Source organism: Melanerpes formicivorus, unplaced genomic scaffold (assembly GCF_026170545.1).
Source record: "Melanerpes formicivorus ecotype bairdi unplaced genomic scaffold, bMelFor1.0.p_v2 SCAF_14, whole genome shotgun sequence".
Classification (NCBI taxonomy): domain Eukaryota; kingdom Metazoa; phylum Chordata; class Aves; order Piciformes; family Picidae; genus Melanerpes; species Melanerpes formicivorus.
The window spans coordinates 567,536-575,380 of record NW_027142366.1 but is presented as its reverse complement, the minus strand read 5'-3'; the positions used below and the strand labels follow the sequence as shown (position 1 = coordinate 575,380).

At 66.1% G+C, this 7,845-nt stretch overlaps 2 protein-coding genes across 2 annotated transcripts; one reads left to right on the top strand and one right to left on the bottom strand.

The window, feature by feature from the left end:
* Positions 1-589: 589 nt before the first annotated feature.
* LOC137445089 (NADH dehydrogenase [ubiquinone] 1 beta subcomplex subunit 10-like) lies at positions 590-2,219 on the top strand. Its single transcript, XM_068146513.1, has 4 exons — positions 590-794; positions 1,352-1,490; positions 1,771-1,910; positions 2,027-2,219. The coding sequence occupies exons 1-4, from the start codon at positions 647-649 to the stop codon at positions 2,125-2,127; spliced, it is 528 nt and encodes a 175-aa protein (XP_068002614.1). The 5' UTR covers positions 590-646; the 3' UTR covers positions 2,128-2,219.
* Positions 2,220-2,599: 380 nt separating this feature from the next.
* On the bottom strand, positions 2,600-7,538 carry LOC137445085 (small ribosomal subunit protein uS5). The gene is made up of 7 exons (XM_068146509.1): positions 7,345-7,538; positions 7,112-7,201; positions 4,939-5,046; positions 4,367-4,540; positions 4,121-4,280; positions 3,006-3,097; positions 2,600-2,720 (listed from the first exon to the last, which is right to left on the bottom strand). Exons 1-7 carry the CDS (start codon positions 7,498-7,500, stop codon positions 2,643-2,645), a joined length of 858 nt encoding a protein of 285 aa, XP_068002610.1. The 5' UTR covers positions 7,501-7,538; the 3' UTR covers positions 2,600-2,642.
* Between the last annotated feature and the right edge of the window lie 307 nt (positions 7,539-7,845).

The following is a 7,845-nucleotide window of genomic DNA, read 5'->3' as shown; positions in this document are numbered from 1 at the left end:
CTGCCCTGAGCAGCCTGGGCCAGGCTTGACAACCCTCTGGGGGAAGAAATTGATCCTCATGTCCCATCTTAACCTCCCCTGGCACAGCTTCAGGCCATTGCCTCTTGTCCTGTCCCTTGTTCCTAGGGAGCAGAGCCCAGCCCCAGCTGGCTCCAGCCTCCTCCCAGGGAGCTGCAGAGAGCAATGAGGTCTCCCTCAGCTTCTCCAGGCTGAACACGCCCGGCCCCCTCGGCCGCTCCCCCCCGGCCCCCTCGGCCGCTCCCCCCCGGCCCCCTCGGCCGCTGCTCCCCTGCCCTCTCGGGCACCTGGGCACGCTCCGGCTGCTCTGCAGCCGCGCTCAACCAACAGCCCCCAGGGCTTTTCCCACCAGGCCACTCTGCCCCCAGCCTGGAGCCTTCAGGGGCTGCTGCGCCGCAAGCGCAGGAGCCAGCACCTGGCCCTGCTGCCCTCATCCCACCGGCCCCGGCCGCTCTGGGAAGCGCAGGGCAGCAGCCCAGGCAAGGACTGGGAGAGCCCCGGGAGGGGCACGGGAGCGCGGCTCCCAGCATGCACCGCGGCGGCAGAGCATGCGCAGAGCGCCGCCGCCGCCTGACCCTGCCGCTGGGCGCCGCCATCTTGTCCGTGCCTGCCGCCCGCAGCCGCCGCCATGCCCGAGGACTCGGTCCGGGAGGCCTACAAGCTGCCCCCGACCCGCACCCCCGAATCCGACAGGATCACATCGGTGCCCAACCCGGTCCAGTTCTTTCAGACCGTCTTCAACTATGTCGTGGACGCGCCCATCACCTTCGTCCGAGGTACCGGCGGCCCGGGCGGTACCGCGGCCCGGGCGGGGCCCTCTGTAGCGCCGGTCCGCGGCGGCCGCGGGAGCCGAGCCCCGGCATGGCACGGGAGCACTGGGGGGGTCGGGAACCGGGACGGTAACGTGCGAGTGGGGCACGGCCCCGGGGCTGGCCCGGGGGGAGGCGGGGGCGGCACACAGCCTGGACACCGGCACAGGGACGCAGGACGCAGCCAGCGCCGCACACAGGGATGTGGGGGAGAGCAGGGGAGGTGGGGCAGGGGACAGACAGCAGGGCACGGCGAGACCCCAGCGCGGGCACCAGGGCAGGCGCAGGGCCGTGAGGCGAGGGCGAGGTGCGCGGGGCCGCGGGGGGCGGCATCGCCTCGGGGAGGGGGCGGGGGGGGCAGGAGGGGGCAGGAGGGGGCCGGGTGCGGGGGGCCGGAGGGGGCCGGGTGCGGGGGGCAGGAGGGGGCCGGAGGGGGCCGGGTGCGGGGGGCAGGAGGGGGCAGGAGGGGGGCCGGAGGGGGCCGGTGTGACCGGGCCGGTGTGACCCTGGCGCCCCCGCTGCAGAGTGGATCGAGCGCCAGCACGCCAAGAACAAGTTCTACTACTACCACCAGAAGTTCCGCCGTGTGCCCGACCTGAGCGAGTGTCTGGAGGGGGATTACCTCTGCTACTTCGAGGCTGAAGCACAGTGGAGGAGGGACAGGTAGGGCTGTCCCCAGGCCAGGCCCTGCTGCTCCTCCCCTGGGCTTGAGGGGCACGGAGCCTGGTGCTGCAGCAGCACCTCCTGCCCACCCTGTTAGAGTCCTGCTGTGCCCTGCAGCACGCTTGGGCTGAGCAGGGTGGCACTGGAACATGACCTTGCTGCACTGCTGGAGGGCCAGGTCCTGCAAAACCCCAGAGCTGACCTTGGCCAGGGCATCCCCAGCCCTTGCTCAGCTCCTCCAGCACCCCTTGGCTGTGCTCATGCCTCACCCTCCCCCCAGGATGGTCGACCAGGAGATCGTGGAGATCATCCGGGAGAGGCTGGGTGCCTGCAAGCACAGGGAAGGGCCCAACCAGTTCCAGAACTGTGCCAAGGAGATGGAGCTGCTGGCACAGGTCACCAAGGCCTACCAGGACAGATGTGAGTAGCACAGCAGCCCACACAGCCCTGACCGCAGGCAGGGACAGGAGGCTTTGAGCCTCATCCCAGACCCCCTCTGGAAACAGAAGGACTTTGGACCTTTATTTTCTGCCTAGATGGGGATCTTGGTGTCCATGGAAACGCAAGGACGTGCCTGATGAAGCAGAAGCAGAGGATGATGGAGGAGAGGAAGGCACAAGCAAATGCCTCCCAGTAGGTGGAAGGGGCCAGCACCTCTGTCCACGGTGTCTGTGCCCAGTGCTGCATGTGGGACCTCAATAAACCTGCAGCCCCACGTTCTGCCATGCAGCCAGGCTCCAGAGTCATTCTTGGCAGAGTTCCTTTCCCACCTGTGAATTCCATCCTCTGAGCCAAGGTCAGCCCCTTGCCTCGCTCCAGGAACCAGGATTCTCCCTGTTCCTCTCCCCCAGCTCAGTAAACCAACACAAAGACCCTGCCCAGCCCCAGCAGGGACCCCCTCAGTCGGGGTGAAGGTGGCAGCACATCATCTTCAGAGCTGCTTCTGCACCCCCTCGGTAGTGACGAAGGCTCTCCATGAGACACAGGGGGGCTGGCCTGATGACCCCTAGAGGCCCCTTCCAGCCCAGTGTTTTCTGTGACTGTTTCACTCAGATGCTCAGACTCTGAGCCTAGCCAAGCCCCCAGCAGACTGCATCCCAGCACAGCAGTTTCTTGTTCACTGATCCTTTTATTCCCCTGCACAAACCCCGCTCATGTCGCCACGGCAGCCGCCTGGGTTCTCTGCACAGAGACTCTGGTGTGGGTCTTGGCCAGGTGATCAGTGAACTCCTGGAAGGCAACAACAAGGATGCTGGTTTCCCTTCCCAGCCCCTAGCAGAGGTCCCCAGCGCTCCTGTCCCAGCTCACGGGGGCTGCAGTTCAGACACAACTCATTCCCAAAGCCTTCTTCTCTGCTTTGCCCTCCAAGTGCCCTTCTCAAGCAGCACTCCGAACGATGCCCTGCAAAGTGCCCTCTGCCCCGGCCTGCTCTGACTGCAAATGCTTTGGCAGCAGCTGAGCTTTAACCACGAGGAAGGGGAAGGCCTGGGCTGCAGGTGGCAGCAATGCTCTTACCTGGTAAGGAGACTTGGTGAACACAGTCTCTTTCCAGAGGTCTGGGGTCAGGTAACTGTAGGTCTTGGAGATGGCATCGAAGGTGGCTTTAGCTGCGGGCAGAGGTCAGACGTTCACACCCCGGCTCTGCAGACCCACTCGGGACCCCCCAGGCAGCTCCAGGAGTGTAGAGCTCAGGCTGGCACAGGGAGGCCACGGCAGGTCTCTCTGATTCGCCCCCAGAGCTCCAGCTGCTCTCTCTCGCCAGTTACGACAGTTGCACTACGGCCGCAAGGGCAACCGCGCAGATCGGGAGAGGCGCGGCACACCGCACAGCACACCGCACAGCCCTGCAGCAGCGGCCCACCGCGCAGCACGAGCAGCCCTGCAGCAGCAGCACACCGCGCAGCACACCGCGCAGCCCTGTAGCAGCAGCACACCGCGCAGCACACCGCGCAGCCCTGTAGCCCTGGCAAGGGGCAGCACAGGTCTCTGCTTCCTCCTGCCCGTGCTCTGAGCTAACACAGACTGAAAAGGCTGTGCTGTGCCCCAGGAGATGACAGGAATGGTAATCAGAGGCTCCCAGGCTGGTTTGGCCGGGAAGGGGCCTTGGAAGCTCCTCCAGTGCAGCCCCCTGCAGCCAGCAGGGACAGCCCCAGCCACAGCAGGCTGCTCACAGCCCCACACAACCTGGCCTGGGAAGGTGCCAGGGATGGGGCAGCTCCCAGCAGTCCAGGCACCCTCAGAATAAACCAGTTCTGTATCTCCAGCTCAATCTCCCTCTTTCAGTTCAAGCCATCACCCCTCATCCTATCACAGCAGGTCCTGCTCTGAAATCCATCCCCAGCCTTCCCATCAGCCTCTTGAAGCCCTGAAAGGCCACCAGAAGGTCTCCCTAGAGCCTTCTCTTCTCCAGGCTGAACAACTCTGACTCTCTCAGCAGAGAGCTTCCTGCCCTCCCAACACAGCTCTGGGCATCCTCTGGCCCCTCTCCAACAGCTTCCTCTCTCCTGTCTCCTCAGGACACCAGAGCTGGCCCCAGCACTGCAGGTCTGGTCTCAGCTGCCCTCCCTCCACCTGCACAAACCAAGCTACCAACCCAGGGCCTACATCTCCAGGCTGCAAGCCCAGCTCACCGAAGTTGCCGAGGGTGGCAGTGCAGCCCCGGGCCGAGGTGTAGCAGTCATCAATACCAGCCATCATCAGCAGCTTCTTGGGGACGGGGGCTGACACGATCCCGGTGCCACGGGGGGCCGGGATCAGGCGCACCAGGACGGACCCACAGCGGCCGGTGACCTGCAGGGACACAGCACCAGCTGGCGGCCGCCGAGCAGCGCGGCAGGGCCGGGCAGCGCCGCGGCTGGGCACGGAGCTGCGCTCACCTTGCAGGGCACGGTGTGGGGCTTGCCGATCTTGTTGCCCCAGTAGCCTCTCCGCACCGGCACGATGGAGAGCTTGGCCAGAATGATGGCCCCGCGGATGGCAGTGGCGACCTCCTTGGAGCACTTCACGCCCAGCCCCACGTGGCCGTTGTAGTCCCCGATGGCGACGAAAGCCTGGGGCCGAGGGAGAAGCTCAGGGGCTGCCTGTGGAACCCTCTCAGCACATCACCCTCCCGGGTCTCAGCAAGGACCCACGGCACCGAACAGACCCCAGCCAAGAAACCCACTTTCCAGCGCTCACCTTTCCGTCCAGCCAACGATGCCTCGGGCTGCTCTCCAGCCCTGCTGATCCCCAAGCACAACTCCTGGACACCCCAAGCTTCTCTTTCCACCATCACCCCCGAAGAGCCAACTGCTGCCCAAGCAAAACTTCCCTTTGCTAGGACACAAACCGACCCCTCCCCCCAGCCTCCAGGGGATTTATTGCGCCCTATGCTTCTAGACGTCTTTCTCATGTGACACCCAGAAGGAGCAGCAGGCCTGAAGGAGCAGAGGAGGATGAGGATGGCTACCTTGAAGCGGGTGCGCTGACCGGCACGAGTCTGCTTCTGCACGGGCATGATCTTCAACACCTCATCCTTCAGGGACGAGCCCAGGAAGAAGTCGATGATCTCCGACTCCTGCAGAGGTCAGCGGGCTGGTTACCCACCCGCGGCCACTCGCTGCAGCCAGAGCCACGCAGCCCAGGGGCCTCCTCCACCTCAACGAGCCCACACACATCTGTTTGCAGCAGGATGTATTTAAACGGTCAGGGACCCATTTCTTCGAGCTGACTCCGCAACCCAGCCCAGCAAGTGGGAGCCCAGCAAGTGGGAGCCCAGCAAGTGGGAGCCCAGCAAGTGGGAGCCCAGCAAGTGGGAGCCCAGCAAGTGGGAGCCCAGCAAGTGGGAGCCCAGCAAGTGGGAGCCCAGCAAGTGGGAGCCCAGCAAGTGGGAGCCCAGCAAGTGGGAGCCCAGCAAGTGGGAGCCCAGCAAGTGGGAGCCCAGCAAGTGGGAGCCCAGCAAGTGGGAGCCCAGCAAGTGGGAGCCCAGCAAGTGGGAGCCCAGCAAGTGGGAGCCCAGCAAGTGGGAGCCCAGCAAGTGGGAGCCCAGCAAGTGGGAGCCCAGCAAGTGGGAGCCCAGCAAGTGGGAGCCCAGCAAGTGGGAGCCCAGCAAGTGGGAGCCCAGCAAGTGGGAGCCCAGCAAGTGGGAGCCCAGCAAGTGGGAGCCCAGCAAGTGGGAGCCCAGCAAGTGGGAGCCCAGCAAGTGGGAGCCCAGCAAGTGGGAGCCCAGCAAGTGGGAGCCCAGCAAGTGGGAGCCCAGCAAGTGGGAGCCCAGCAAGTGGGAGCCCAGCAAGTGGGAGCCCAGCAAGTGGGAGCCCAGCAAGTGGGAGCCCAGCAAGTGGGAGCCCAGCAAGTGGGAGCCCAGCAAGTGGGAGCCCAGCAAGTGGGAGCCCAGCAAGTGGGAGCCCAGCAAGTGGGAGCCCAGCAAGTGGGAGCCCAGCAAGTGGGAGCCCAGCAAGTGGGAGCCCAGCAAGTGGGAGCCCAGCAAGTGGGAGCCCAGCAAGTGGGAGCCCAGCAAGTGGGAGCCCAGCAAGTGGGAGCCCAGCAAGTGGGAGCCCAGCAAGTGGGAGCCCAGCAAGTGGGAGCCCAGCAAGTGGGAGCCCAGCAAGTGGGAGCCCAGCAAGTGGGAGCCCAGCAAGTGGGAGCCCAGCAAGTGGGAGCCCAGCAAGTGGGAGCCCAGCAAGTGGGAGCCCAGCAAGTGGGAGCCCAGCAAGTGGGAGCCCAGCAAGTGGGAGCCCAGCAAGTGGGAGCCCAGCAAGTGGGAGCCCAGCAAGTGGGAGCCCAGCAAGTGGGAGCCCAGCAAGTGGGAGCCCAGCAAGTGGGAGCCCAGCAAGTGGGAGCCCAGCAAGTGGGAGCCCAGCAAGTGGGAGCCCAGCAAGTGGGAGCCCAGCAAGTGGGAGCCCAGCAAGTGGGAGCCCAGCAAGTGGGAGCCCAGCAAGTGGGAGCCCAGCAAGTGGGAGCCCAGCAAGTGGGAGCCCAGCAAGTGGGAGCCCAGCAAGTGGGAGCCCAGCAAGTGGGAGCCCAGCAAGTGGGAGCCCAGCAAGTGGGAGCCCAGCAAGTGGGAGCCCAGCAAGTGGGAGCCCAGCAAGTGGGAGCCCAGCAAGTGGGAGCCCAGCAAGTGGGAGCCCAGCAAGTGGGAGCCCAGCAAGTGGGAGCCCAGCAAGTGGGAGCCCAGCAAGTGGGAGCCCAGCAAGTGGGAGCCCAGCAAGTGGGAGCCCAGCAAGTGGGAGCCCAGCAAGTGGGAGCCCAGCAAGTGGGAGCCCAGCAAGTGGGAGCCCAGCAAGTGGGAGCCCAGCAAGTGGGAGCCCAGCAAGTGGGAGCCCAGCAAGTGGGAGCCCAGCAAGTGGGAGCCCAGCAAGTGGGAGCCCAGCAAGTGGGAGCCCAGCAAGTGGGAGCCCAGCAAGTGGGAGCCCAGCAAGTGGGAGCCCAGCTCTCCCCCGGCACTGAGAGGCACTGCCGCACCAACCCTTGCAGAGCCTGCTGCCACCTCCACGGGACGCAGGCAGCCTCCCCCCCCACTGCAGGCAGCTTCATGCGCCTCAGCGTCTGCTAGCGAGGGACCCGAGCTCAGGCAGGCGCAACCGGAGCACTTCCAGCGGCTCAGCCCAGGGCTCTGCGGCACGCCCCCCCGCACGGCCGCTCACCTTGATGGGAAGGGAAAAGAGATAGATCTCCTCCAGAGACTTGATCTTCATATCCTTCACCAGGCGACCAAGTTTGGTGACAGGAATCCACTAGGGAGGAAGCCACGGCGCAGGGTCACGGGCAGCCGGGTCCCGGGCGGCAGGGTCCCGGGCGGCAGGGTCCGGCAGCTCCGCCGGGAGCCAGCTCCCTGCCCAGCCCAGCTGCCAGCACGGAGCACAGCCCCGGCACTTACTTCCTTATCTTCGGCCTTGCCTCCACGGGCCCCGCGACCTCTCCCGCGGCCCCTACCGCGGCCACGCCCGCGGCCCCGCAGCCCGGTCCCGAAGCCGCCGCGGAAGCCCCCTCGGGCCGCTCCTGCACCTCCCGCAGCACCGGCGTCGTCCGCCATTTGCTAGAGCGAAGAGGGGCGCGTTAGGCAGGACGGCACCGTCGCTGCCAACGCGGCGGCGACCGATACGGCCGAGAACGGCTGTCCGCGGGCCACCGGCAGCCCCGATGGGCACGGATGCGGCGTAGGCCGCACCGCTCCGCCACGGCTCCCTCCCGCCTCACTTACGTGATCTCGTATAGTAAAAGGCCGCGCAGCCCCCGCGCTCGCCTTTTATAGTGCGCGAGTATCGCGAGAGTTAATCTCCGAGGGCCCTGCGCGCTGGATGCCGAATACCCAGCGGCGCGGGCAAGGCCTCCTGCCTGCCCATACAGGTTGCGGGGCACGCACGCCGCCGGCAGCGCC

Excerpts from the sequence above, each read along its gene's own strand:
- LOC137445089 (XM_068146513.1), top strand. The coding sequence starts at position 647 with ATGCCCGAGGACTCGGTCCGGGAGGCCTACAAGCTGCCCCCGACCCGC. Across the intron at positions 795-1,351 it reads GCCCATCACCTTCGTCCGAG|AGTGGATCGAGCGCCAGCAC; the intron begins GTACCGGCGGCC and ends CCCCCGCTGCAG. Across the intron at positions 1,491-1,770 it reads GCACAGTGGAGGAGGGACAG|GATGGTCGACCAGGAGATCG; the intron begins GTAGGGCTGTCC and ends CCCTCCCCCCAG.
- LOC137445085 (XM_068146509.1), bottom strand. The coding sequence starts at position 7,500 with ATGGCGGACGACGCCGGTGCTGCGGGAGGTGCAGGAGCGGCCCGAGGG. Across the intron at positions 5,047-7,111 it reads TCTTTTCCCTTCCCATCAAG|GAGTCGGAGATCATCGACTT; the intron begins GTGAGCGGCCGT and ends TGACCTCTGCAG. Across the intron at positions 2,721-3,005 it reads TCACCAAGTCTCCTTACCAG|GAGTTCACTGATCACCTGGC; the intron begins GTAAGAGCATTG and ends GTTGCCTTCCAG.